General features: G+C 34.4%; 1 protein-coding gene across 1 annotated transcript in view; it reads right to left on the reverse strand.

The window, feature by feature from the left end:
• Positions 1-898: 898 nt before the first annotated feature.
• The window catches only part of LOC306868242 (synaptotagmin-9-like), a 29,586-nt gene continuing 16,150 nt past the window's right edge, over positions 899-14,334 (reverse strand). The window contains exons 4-7 of the mRNA XM_079414330.1: positions 7,200-7,320; positions 4,693-4,864; positions 3,708-3,837; positions 899-1,382 (exon numbers count right to left, since the gene is read on the reverse strand). Of these exons, the coding sequence (XP_079270456.1) occupies positions 1,311-1,382; positions 3,708-3,837; positions 4,693-4,864; positions 7,200-7,320 (495 nt within the window). The 3' untranslated portion in view covers positions 899-1,310. The remainder of the gene's footprint in view (positions 1,383-3,707; positions 3,838-4,692; positions 4,865-7,199; positions 7,321-14,334) is intronic.

A 14,334-nucleotide genomic window follows, 5' to 3' on the forward strand; every position in this document is an offset into this window, starting at 1 on the left:
TGTGTAAATTAAATGTATATTTCTTCTTATTAAATTTACAAAAGTGATTTAGTCAAGAGCAGTGAGAGATTTTCTCTCTTTTGTTGTTTGATTAACATGAATGACAGACAGCAGGAATATTAGACTGCTGTCACTTTAAGAGCTGCCCGGATCAAAAAATATTAGACTGCTATCACTTTAAGAGCTGCCCGGATCAAAAAATATTAGACTGCTATCACTTTAAGAGCTGCCCGGATCAAAAAATATTAGACTGCTATCACTTTAAGAGCTGCCCGGATCAAAAAATATTAGACTGCTGTCACTTTAAGAGCTGCCCGGATCAAAAAATATTAGACTGCTATCACTTTAAGAGCTGCCCGGATCAAAAAATATTAGACTGCTATCACTTTAAGAGCTGCCCGGATCAAAAAATATTAGACTGCTATCACTTTAAGAGCTGCCCGGATCAAAAAATATTAGACTGCTGTCACTTTAAGAGCTGCCCGGATCAAAAAATATTAGACTGCTGTCACTTTAAGAGCTGTCACGTAAGTGTGTAACCGCAAATAGAAACGATAGTCCAAAATCTCATTAATCGGTTAACAAAATCGGTCTATCGTGTCTGCCCACCCCTATCATCACAGGAATACAGTACTTCTTAAAATACATTAAAAATTAAAAGTTAATTTTAATTGTAAAAATATATTCCAATATTACTGTTTTTCTGTATTTTTGATCAAATAAATGCAGCCTTGATGTGCATAAGAGACTTTCTTACACAACATTATAAATCCTTATCTTAAACTTCTTGGAATGATAAACATTATTATTATTATTTTTAAAAGTTTCTGTTTCTTTCCAGTATTTAGTTTTGGCATAAATCATGACTCGAGACTTATGCATTTCTTATATATTTTTTATACAGTAAGACTTTACATTAAAATACCACAAAATAGACCCCATGCACTACACTTCAAACAATATTAGTGTATTACAATGTGTTATACAGATACATAAAACATGACAATGTCAAAAATACTTACCTCTCAACTAAAGTTGTCAACAAAAGCAGAACAATGTTCAAAGCTCATTTGATAACCAAACACTGCTCACACACGGTCATTTCACATGCAGTGGACCTGACACTCTTCTATCCAGGAAACCTTACGGCTAAAGAGTCCTGGGTGTTTACTGCATTGAGTGTGTGCACACATTTAATGTGACCTTTAACAGAACCAAGATATTTTTCTCTCTCTCGCGCCTTCCTTTTCATTAAAGTTGTGAATTGGACCATGCCGGGTGTCTCCATGGCTGAAATTTGACGGCATCCATTACGGGGAAGGAGGTGTCCTCAGGGAATTACAGGAGCCGTGGCTCCCACCGGCCGTGCTCGGACCAACCCACTACCAGAGAGAAAAATCAGGTTTAGCTGAGGAGAACTCAAATCAGATCAGATGCTGAAAATCATATTTAAAGCGCACACGTAATACACATCATGGGAGGAAACTAAATTGAATTCTGTGACACTGAAGGGCCCAAGTGCTGCAATGTCATTATGAGTGTACTGTCACAATGGTCCTCTTAGCGCCCAATGGCTCGTTTTTGCCTTCGAATCAACTGCGGCTGTGCCACGGCTGCAAAAATCACCTGAAATCTTCATGCAACCCTCTCATCGTCCTCAGATTTCCCTAAAATGTCTTCAATTTGCTTGACGTAATGCTGACCTCCGTCTTCTGAGATGCAATTTTTGTATTTGTTTAACGCGAGTTGTGCCGAGGCTATAGAGGTTTTGGCTTCCCGTTTTTTTTTATGTTATGGCGGCTCTGGGAGCATAACATGGTTGAGGAGGACAGGGATTGTGAATTATTGAAGATGTGTAGTCTGTGCTCCTGAGCGGTCAAAGATTTGCAGACAAGATTTAAGAGCAGTAATGTGTGAAAAGCTTTTTAAAAAATGGAAAGATGATGAAAATGAGTGTTAACCTAAAAGAGACTTTATGGGATTCCTCAAAGGGATTGGAGGTAAACATAAACAAGCCATTACACTGGACTTTTCTGACAAAATCTTATCACCTGAAATAACTTCACTAGCTTTTATGCTTTGTTTCCTCAGCAAACTTTCATAGGTTTGGTTGACTCCAATAACTTCTGCGGTGTTGTTTTGCATGATGTAATAAAGGCAGCATATGATGAGAAATCGAATCTTATGTAAACATACTGAAACTTTCAGAACTAAACACTTTCTTCCCAATCCTAAAAATAAAACAAAAACATCTGAACTTAAGCTGCAAAATGACTTATTCAAACATCTCTGATATCAGGAAGCCAAATGCAGTGGAGCACAGCGTTATTATAGTGCAGAACTGTAAACGTAAATGTAAAAATTAACATATGAATACATTTCAACAACTCATATTTGCTGTTAGACACTTGCCACACCAAGAGAGTCACAGTGAGACAATGAGGAGGAAATATTGTTCCTAAACATCATAAGACTAAAATAAGACTAAATATATATAAATGAGAATATAAAGAAGACTAAAATGTGGTAAAGTGTGTGTATTTTATGAGAACTATAAAAAGAATGTACATTAAAAATAGTGTATGATACAAACAAGCAATAAAGTAAATAATAAAAGACAAAAATTATATAAAAACTAATAAATACATAAAAGTAAAGAAAAAAAAATCTAAATAAATAAAATGATAAACATTTTTATGAAAAATTATTAATATCAAAACAAAATAAAAAATTAAATGGGAAAGTATGTCACGTCTGTGTGTATGTTTCACAACTTTGAAAACAATACTAATACAAATAAGTAATAATACAAATAAGTAATTAACTAAATAATAAAAAAAACACAAAAATAATAAAATATACAAAATAATACATGCATAAAATATTATTATTAAAAATAAATGCAAATGTATAAAATTGATAATAATAAATAAATAAAAGCAAATAAAAATAATATAAACAAATAAAAAAAAATTAATTGTAGCAAATAAATAAAATGGGAGTTAAAGCAATATCAAAGTATTTCAAGTCTGTATTTTCAACAAGTTTGAAAAGAATGTACATTGAAAATAGTGTAGAATACAAATAAGTAACAAACGTTATATTATACACATAATAATACAAATACAAATGAATACAAATATTAATAATAGAATAATAAATAAAAATATAATAAAATATACAAAATAATTAATACATAAAAATATTATTATTAACATAAAAATGAAATATATAAATAAGTTGGTAATAAATAAGAGTAAATAAAAATATAATCAAATTAATTAAATAAAATATAATGGGCAGTAAAGCAGCTGTAATAGCCCCAACAGGTATTTACAGCATTGAAGGGATTGAAATGTCATTCCAACTATATCATCTTTCCCATTGCTATGCATGAGGACATTTCATCATATTGTGGGGTTCTTCAGCTTTTTTCACAAAAGATGGCATTGTGCCTTTTAGCTTGCAAAATGGATATGTCTATTAACATTTGAATATGCCTTTTATTATTTATATTATCTGGAAGAATACTCAGAACAAACAGCCCTGGATCCAAGAGTAAATTTAAAGATTGATTCAGAAGACCTCAAAACATCAGCAAATGTAATTAAGAGGCTGTTAGTGAATCTAGGTCTCCAAACACTTCTCAGAAAACAAATCATTCTGTTGAAATTGAAATAAAGCACTAATGGTAAGCTCAAAATTACCTCTACAAGCGGATGCCAGCGGGCGATGGGCTTGCGTGGGTACGTGAGCATCTCATTCCAGTGATCGCGTCCCAAACTCTGAGCTCGGTTTCCCACATGACACACGCCAATAACCTCATTATGACCTACGCTGTGAATGAGAAGAGCATATCCAAGCTTAAAATGTGACAGCTGAGCCATGACACCCCACAAACAATGCCTCTTTTCCAACTCTAAAGTGAAAAATATGATGATTTTTGCAAGATATTTTTATATAGCTTTTATATTATATGCATCACAAGGACACTAGGTCTCTCTGTCTCCATCCGTTCTCTATTCATTTGTTTGTGCAGCAGCGATGAGACACCGAAATGCTGCGGTTCGTACTTCTCAAACAGGACAGTGATCTAAATCTGATATGAATCTCTGGCTGCATTGGGAATATACAGCTCAGGCTGTTCCGCAGATCACCCACCAGCACTAAGAATAAACTTCTATAGTCTCTGAGCGCTGTGCTTGGCAAAAATTAAAAGCGTATTTAATTTAAATGAGACTCTTTTTCAGTTCAGATTTGACAGTGAACGCTCACTAGCTCCCTCCACGCTGATAGCTGTACATTTGGATTAGCTCTGCTAAAACTGAAGGGCTAACAACAGTGTAGAGACTTTGAAAATACAGGCTTCCCTAACAAGACCAAGCTGGTTTATGCTGGTTTGGATGCTTGCTGCTTGCATATGTTGGTCTTTTCAACAAGCTAGCACAAGCTTCAACAAGTCTACTAATAAAAGGCAGCTAGCTATATTAAAGCTCAATTCAAGGCGTTTTTTTAAATCTGTGCATGAACAATGAATCAGTCATTTTCCGAATCTCTTCATGTAAATGAATCATTTGAACAAATCAGTTTGCGACATATTCAAATGTGTTTGATCATTTCTTCATAATACTATGATGTGAGTAATGTCGCTAGTTTTAAGTTAAAAGCTACTAAGACACATTAGTTTCTTACCGGTCATAGTCCATTACTGCTATTAAAAGACTTATTTGGTCGATGTTCTCAGGTGGAACATCAAAAACAATGGCTTCATTGTAGACAGGATTGAGAGTGTTCCTTTTCGTTGATGTTTTCCTTTTCTTCAGTCTCCGGCCGTCACACATTATAGAAACCTTTACATAAGGATCTTAAAAACAGAAAAAGCACATAAATAGCCATTTAACTGAATTAAAAATGGCTTTTACATTTTTTTCAGCTGAATATGAAGTTATGGAGGGCCATATTACTAAACATTAAATAATTAAATGTTAAAATATATAAATAAATTGTTTAATTCATACTTAAATAATTAAACACATAAATGTTTGTTTGTTTGTTCGTTATTTCATTATTTATTTCCTCCACATTTCATTTTCAGGGGTAAGGTTGTCAGCATGTAAATAAATAAATAAATCACAAGTATGGATTCCATTGTTGTGCATGAGTGTGAATGAATAAATGAATAAACAAACGAATAAATAAACAAATAAATTAATGAATACATGAATAAATGAATTTATGCATTTATGTATGTATTGATTTATTTAATTATGTATTTAAGGATTTATTTATAAATTTCAACATTTATTTTTGAGTAATTTGGTCCTCCACATGAAATGGGGTTCAAACAGGATGCAGAAAAATCTATCTAGAATTTGAATTTAGAAAAGTGAATAAAAATGGACATGTCACATTTTATTATTGGGTGACTCAACACACAGATGTTTTACCAGCTAAGACGTTCAGCACTTTTAGAGTTTAATCCCTCTATCTGATGTGAGCATAAGTATTGGAACAGTTGCCTCACAGGTCTTTCTAAGTGATCAGCTGTGTCCTGTTGCATTAATTCTTCAGATATTAAAAGCAGGGAATGTGTCGTATCAGTTATATCCATTACTTCTGTGTTCTGAATCTTGCATTCGATGATGACACACACAAACCAGGATGAAGATGAGGGAGCTGACTTTGAGAGAAAAGCAAGTGATTTGGATGCTAAAAGAAAAGACGAAGTCAATTAGAGCTCTAGCAAAAATAAAGGGCATGGAGAAATCAAGAGTTTGGAAACCACCAGTGACACCAGCAACCAACAATGACCTGATCGGCTGAGAAAACAACAGTAGTTGATGACAGACAAATCATAAAAGCTGTGAAAATTAATCCTAAAACACTTGTCTGTAAAATTAACAACAACTTCCAGAAAGCTGGGGTGATGCTCTGACAATCTACTGTCCTCAGGAGACTTTGACACAGAATTACAGATGCTGCACAGCAAGATGCAAACCTCTGACCAGCACCAAAAATAGAAAGGCAAGATTAGAGTTTGCAAAAAAAGCACAAAGGTGAACTCTTTTTCAGTTCAGATTTGACAGTGAACGCTCACTATCTCCCTCCACGCTGATAGCTGTACATTTGGATAAGTTTTTGGTGATTTTACAGACACGTGTTTTAGGGTTCATTTTCACAGCTTTTATGATTTGTCTGTCATCAACTACTGTTGTTTTCTCAGCCGATCAGGTTGTTGTTGGTTGCTGGTGGTTTCCAAACTCTTGATTTCTCCATGCCCTTTGTTTTTGCTAGAGCTCTAATTGACTTCCTCTTTTCTTTTAGCATCCAAATTGCTTGCTTTTCTCTCAAAGTCAGCTCCCTCGTCTTCATCCTGGTTTGTGTGTGTCATCATCGAATGCAAGATTCAGAACACAGAAGTAATGGATATAACTGATACGACACATTCCCTGCTTTTAATATCTGAAGAATTAATGCAACAGGACACATCTGATCACTTAGAAAGATCTGTGAGACATCTGTTCCAATACTTATGCTCCCATCAGATAGAGGGATGAAACTCTAAAAGTGCTGAACTTCTTAGCTGGTAAAACATGTGTGTGTTGAATCACCCAATAATAAAATGTGACATTCTGTAGTTTTGTCTCATATTCATCTTTTAATCATATTTGTAAATGTCTTGACTTCACAGCCAACAGAGCAATTTTATCTTTACCGTTCCAATACTTATGGAGGGCACTGTATATATATATATATATATATATATATATATATATATATATATATATATATATATATATATATATATATATATATATAAATAATATTACAAAATATTTACCTTTATGTTATTTTATTTATTATTTAAATATTTATTTCCAAGGTGGAAAATCACTTCTGTAAATGTTCTTAATTGCTCTTCTTTTCAACCTGCTCTGACTGTACTCCAGTGCAACATCCTGTGTGTTACTTGTGGTTAGATGAACTACAAAAGAAATTCTGGGTTTTGCCCAACCCCACATAGCAACCACTTGTGTATGTAAAATCTCCTGCCACATTCTCAAGTGTTTGGTCGATTAAATCAATGGTCTTTTAGAGAGCCCAGGGCGCCCTATGTTTTAACATGTCATGATGACACCAAAAAATCATTACCGCTGAGACAATAAGTCATTTAGAGGTGAGGAGGATGGGGAACCTACCAGACGCTCCTGTGATGTCCATGGCTTTAAGATTTCTGGCTTTAATTATCGTTATTGTCAGTCGGCCGGCAGTTGGCAAGTAACAAAGAGAAAACATCAGATCTCCCAGATCCACATTGTCCTAAAAGAGACGGAAACAGAAAGAGGATACATTAACTTAAAGAATCATATCATAAAAGTTGATTTAGTGCAAATTAAATAACATTTACCAAGCCTTCCCTGAGCTTCTACTCATTATAACGGTCTATTTATTCCTTCAATCCATAGCAGTATGCAGTATCATATAAACAAACACTTTCCTGGATGCAACTTGTAAAGAAATTGCTTTTTAAACACTTTTAAATAGTCAAAATCATACAACTGTTTATTTACTTGATGTTTTAAGTGCAAAACTCATTGCCATAATGCTTAATTGTTGTTGGCGGTTGCTCAAAATATTCATTTAAAGTGTTAAACCCCAAAATTTTATATTTATATTTAGGAGTTTCTTCATACAGAAAACTGAAAGGCACATATTGTTTTATGAATGTGTCACACTGTAATTCAAGTTTGGCAAATACGCTGCTATTGAAGAATAGTGCAGTGCCCATCATATTTGACCCCACAGCAAACACTGCAACTCATTACACATGCAACGACAGCCTGTTCATATTTAAAGGTCAGAAAGAGGGTAGAAAACCGTCATGTACAGTTAAATTACGCCTGTTTTTGGTGCAAGAAATATCATAAACTGATATCAAAGGGAAAACGGCATACAATACAGCCCGTTTCAGAAATAAAACACATTATTATGGTTGTCTGACGTATCGTAAGTACTCAATACAGATTAATGGGAACAGAGAAGTGTTTCACCTCAAGGGAATCCTGTTTTTGCACTTTGCTATCCACTCCTAACAGCAAGCAGAAACCTGCTGTCTAAATAACACTTCTGAAAATAGACGCAATTTGCACTTTTTTTTTTAAATTAGAGACGTTCGTATAACAAACTAAAAATGCAATCCATAATTAACATCTCATTATAATGAGCCTCAGTGTATTGGGAGCCAACAAAGCATAAACTATCGCTTTAATGGTGATCTTGTCACACACACACCCCACTCAAATTTATGATAATGACTGTTTATTTGAATACGACAGAAGTATAACAGCACTAACTAGCTGATGGCACCAGAAGAACGCACACATTCCAAGTCTTTCACAAGCTGATGTACTGCTGTATATGATTGTGATTTTTTTAATGCTGCTGAAAGAAGTCTCTTATGCTTACCAAGGCTGCATTTATTTGATAAAAAAATACAGTAATTTTCTGAAATATTATTATCATCTAAAATAACAGTTTTCTATTTTAATAAACTTCATAATATAATTTATAAAAAAATAAAATGAAAAAAAATCCGAACTTTTGTCCAGCAGTATGTATATATGTGTGTATTTTTAAATATATTATACATTTTGAGCGGTCAATGGAAAAAGATGGACTAGACCAGGGGTTCTCAAAGTCTACATTCAAAGGTCCAAATCTGAATTTTCATCAGTGTCAAAGGTCCGGAACAATTGGTTATTACAAAACGTGTTTTTAATAAACATACATAACATATAACAAATAAACACTCATTAAAAAAAAAAAAAAGGTTCCCTTTGCATTCAAAATACTTTAATAACAAGTGCAAAAGTGGCAAAACAATTAATTTAAGTGTCAGCAGTAGAAGTCGACCTATAATGTTTTTTCTCTGGCCAATGCCGATATTTAGAAATCAGGGCAGCCTATGGCCGATATATGATGCTGATTTTTTTTGGGCCGATTTTCTCTTTTTTTCCCTTTATATCAAAAGAGAGTTTGCGTAAATGGTTATTGCAGGGCACAAGATAGTAATAGTAGTAGTAGTAGCCTAATTCATAGTAATAATACATGGCTCAAAACTTAAGCACCTTCTCAAAACAGTTCTGAAGCATGCTTTTTTGTTTATGTTTGCTGACAGACACCAGTGTTTCCCGCAGACTAGCAAATGCAAGTTGATTCTCTGCCAGCAGGAGGCGCTGTTGGAGCGTGATATATAGCTGTTTCCCCGGTAACGACTGTAATCAAATAAGCGCTACTTTATCAGCCATTACAGGAAAGACCAAATGAAAATTGACATCAAAGCTTTTCTGAAGAAAACGGACGGTTCTTTTAAAAGATTCATTCATATAAAAACACCCGCGCAGCATTTTATTTTTGAAACGCGCAGTTTATTCAACGAAGTATAAGCCTTTTGGAAAATCTATTTGTAGCGGTCAGTTTTGATATTGTGACAAGCCGCCACAGATAAATGTATACACTGGGCACTGCTATAAGACAAATTGCCATAATATAAGTGATAGCAAAACAAAACAAAAAAATAAAAATATTAACGGTGAAATGTCGCCCGATTACGTCAAACGTCATACGCTCACTGGATGTCATGATGACAACATATGTCATGAAGGAAAAGTTTCAATATCTCGCCTGCAATTTCGGACCTTCTCCAAAAAGACATAAAAAAATAAGAATAAATAAACAAATGATTTACAAGTTTAACGTGCGTTTATCAAAGTAGGAAATATAATTAGTGTTCTTGAAATATGAAATAGAAGCGGGTCCGGATTGAATTCCCTCCGGGTCCGGATCCGGACCGGAGTCCGGACTTTGAGAAGCACTGGACTAGACTAACAGACTATGCTAACCAGCTTAACTAACTGCTTGGACAATCCCTCTGGAGCAAACCAGAGATAAATGCATCACCCCAGAGGACAATCGTGATATAACTGATGGGATCTAGGTAACTACGTAGTTCATGGGTCACCAGCGGTCAGCTGTTATGCATACATGCAGCTCTGTGGTTCATCTCAGCACGTTAATGCAATGACACAACAGAATGGAAGGGAAGACGACGGCCATACAGTAGTAATGAATCAAAGTGTGTGCTGAACCCAAATGGGGCTTTAATGCATGGCAGCCAAGCACTGGCCAATCCCACAGCTGCCAGAACTTTCACATGCTGTCAATTATTAACTGATCTATGTTAATGGACACGCTCTGCACTGGGATCAGAGGGGTGTGTAGTGTTGCCGAGAGCATGTTACAACATTTATAATTACTTATCCTCCCATATCTTTCTTCCTCCACGGATATAAGATCTCGAAGTTGCATGAGGCCCATCAGTTGGCATTACAGTAAAAACTGTGTCTTGAACTGCAAAGTATTACACACATTACCGTTCTAAAGTTTGGGGCGAGTAGGTTTTCTATATACTTTTATTATAGGCAAGGATGCATTAAATTGATCAAAACTTTCTATTTATCAAAGAATCCTGGAAGAATGTATCACTTTTCCACAAATTAAACAGAACTGTTTTCAACACTCATTACAATTAGAAATGTTTATTTAATATTAAAATTATCCCTGAAAAAATTATCTGAGACTGAAGACTGAAAACTCAGCTTTGCATCACAGTAATAAATTACATTTTAAAATATTTTCAATATTTCCCATTACTGTTATTACTGTATCATATAAATGCAGCCTTGGTGAGTATAACTTTTTCAAAATGTTTCTTTTTTTTGAAAATTATTTTTTTCAAAAACATTAAAAATCTTAGCAACCCCAAACTTTTGAAAGGTAGTTTATAAATGTAAACAAACATTTTAAGATTTTAAGAACTGTGTTCAGAGAATATATCTTAGAAAATAAGGAAATAAATGTGCCCGTGTCAAAGTAATTAAAAATAGAAAAATAAAATAATATATATATATATATATATATATATATATATATATATAAAACAAACTAGTTCTGTAGTATTTAAATATAAAATAAAAACAAAAGTCAATGTGCCAGTGGGGTAAGAAAAATAAAACTAATTAATTCAAGAAAAAATATCTGAAAACAAGTGTTATCACAGATGAAAACTCAAAAAAAAACAAAAAACAACAAATTTTTTTTTAAAATACATTTATTCCATACTAAGTATACTTCCTTAATTACACCCCTTAGGTCTATTAACATATTTACTGACATATCCCTTCAGACTTACTGATATATTACAATGAAACTTTAGAGTATTCTTTATTGCACAATGCACATTTCGTAATATTATGCCTAAAATGTGTTTTAATGTCACTATTGATGAGGATTGATCTCTGTATAATATCAAGATATTTAAAGTGTACCTGAAGTATACTTGCAATAGTTCCACTTTAGCACAATCAAATATACTGGTAACGCTTTACAATAAGGTGTCATTTGTTAACATTAGTTAATGTATTAACTAACATGAACAAACAATGAACAATGCATTTATTTCACTATATATTAATCTTTGTTAGTTACTAAAAATACAGTCGTTCATTGTTTATTCATGTTAGTTCACAGTGCATTAACTAATGTTAACAAACACAACTCGTGATTTTAATAATGCATTAGTAAATGCTGAAATTAACATTAAGATTAATAAATGCTGTAGAAGTATTGTTCATTCTTAGTTCATGTTTACTAATGTTGTTAACTAATGAACCTTATTTTAAAGGGTTACCAATATACTTTAGTATAGGCAAGGCAAGTTTATTTATAGCACATTTCATACACAGTGGTAATTCAAAGTGCTTTACATAAGAAAATGAAATAATCATTAAAAATAATAATCACAGCAGTAAAAACAAGGAATTAAAAATAATAATAAAAATAAGGATTTAATTGTTTTTTTTTTATTATTATTTTAAAATGATATAGAAATTGATTTAAAATGAATTTAAAACAGTTTAGAATAGAAAATGAAAATACAGTGCAGTCAGTTCGGACATAGCACAGTGCTCATTCAACAAATGCACAGCTAAACAGATGAGTTTTGAGTCTGGATTTAAATGTGGGTAATGTTTTAGCACATCTGATCTCTTCTGGAAGCTGGTTCCAACTGTGGGCGGCATAATAGCTAAAAGCGGACTCCCCTTGTTTTGTGTGAACAAGAATCCTTGCAGCAGCGTTCTGGATGAGCTGCAGCTGTCTAATGGTCTTCTTTGGAAGGCCGGTGAGGAGACCATTACAATAATCCACCCTGCTGGTGATAAAGGCATGAAAAAGTTTCTCCAATCTTGACTGGAAACAAAACATCTAATTCTTGCAATGTTTTTGAGATGATAGTATGCTGATTTAGTTACTACTTTGACATGACTACTGAAACTAAGGTCTGTCCCCAGAATCCCCCCAAGATTTTTGACTTGATTTTTAGTTGTTTGACCCCTAGAGTCAAGGTATGCATTCACCTTGAGAACTTCATCTTTGTTTCCAAATGCAATGACTTCAGTTTTCTCCTTGTTTAACTGAAGAAAGTTTTGGCACATCCAACTGTTAATTTCATCAATGCATTGGCAGAGGAAGTCAATGGGACTGTAGTCATTTGGAGATAAGGCTAGGTAAATCTGGCTATCATCAGCATAGCTGTGGTTTGAATTTGGTTCTTCCTCATTATCTGACTTAGTTGGAGCATATACATGCTAAACAAGAGTGGTGCAAGAATTGAGCCTTGTGGGACTCCGCATGTCATGGCCGTCCACTTAGACTTATGCTCTCCTATACTCACATAATAACCTCTCCCTTCTAAGTATGACCTGAACCATTTGAGTGCCATCCCAGACCCAGTTTTCCAGTCTCTCTAGAAGTATGTTATGGTCGACAGTGTCAAACGCAGCACTAAGATCTAATAGTACTAATAGTCTAAAGATCTAATAGTACCAGCACTGATATTTTGCCGGGATCAGAATTAAAGTGAATATCATTTATTATCTTAATGAGTGCAATCTCTGTGCTGTGATGCGAAACCAGATCGAAAATTGTCCAGATATCCATTTGAGTTTAAGTAGTTGTTCAGCTGATTAAAAACTACCTTTTCAATAATCTTACCTATGAAAGGAAGATTTGGTATTGGTCTATAGTTGCTCAACATGGTGTTATCAAGATTGCACTTTTTCAGAAGGGGCTTAACAACTGCAGCTTTAAGGGAGTTTGGAAAAGTCCCAGAAAGAAGTGAGGCATTCACCACTTCTAAGAGATCAGCTTCTAAACAGTTAAGCACACTTTTGAAAAAAGATGTGGGAAGTGAGTCAAGATAGCAGGTTAACGATTTAAGATGCTGTACTATTTCTTCCAAAATTTTGCTATCAATTGCTTCAAAAACATACATAGTCACTTCTTTTTGAAATTGCGGTCGAATCTTTAAAAGTATACTTTAGTTGGACTTCAGCACTACTTCCACACAGTTTAAATACACCAGTTAAGTATATTAAAATACAATTACAGGGTATTTTAAGTTAGGGTAAGTACCTAAATATGTAAATGTATTTTGCTGAAAACTAAACTTGGCCTCTACCTAAACACCTGAGACCTGACTTAGATTCTACCTCACAGGCTTGAAACTTTGACTTCATCTTGGATTCTTTTTGAAATACTGGATACTTGTTTTAAGGATGCTAAAACAAGAAAATGGCTGATTTAGTGAATAATGTGTGTGCATACCAGTCATGGACTTCCTGTCTTTCTCGAAGTGACTTTGGGCATTGTAAAGGAAACTGCATGAGTGGTCAGCACACCTCATTGGGCTTCTAAGGCTTCCTGACACATCTAATCATCTGTGATTGTGAGTATTTGAGGAGCTCAGAGGGCCTGTTAAGATAGATCAGTCCCATCCTGAGCAGTTCAGAGCCCTCGGGCTTCTCGCACAGTGGGAGGCTCCATCTATTACGGTGAAGCAGAAAGGTCAAAGAAGCAAGCAGCGGAGATAGGCTCATTATCTGGCCAGGTCGCAGCGCTGCGTCCGCTCCTGACGGCTATGCTGAGAGCAGTGTTCATTAATGCTCTACAGGGATGAACTGGAAATGCTTGGTGTTTCCTGCCTCACAGAACTCAAGTCCACTTCCCCAGCGTAAACTAGTTCTCTATCACCTTTAATTGCCTTTTCAATGCAGGAACAAGGATTCAAACACCCAATTCAAACACTGAACAGTTTACCATCATGTAAAAAGTCCAGATGTACGTCTTTGTTTCCAAAGGTTCAAATACAGTTTCAAACATAGTCTTTCCTAATACCATTGGCATATTTAAAGGGACAGTTTACCTAAAAATAAA

This window comes from Barbus barbus, assembly GCF_936440315.1.
Source record: "Barbus barbus genome assembly, chromosome: 50".
NCBI classification, from domain to species: Eukaryota; Metazoa; Chordata; class Actinopteri; order Cypriniformes; family Cyprinidae; genus Barbus; species Barbus barbus.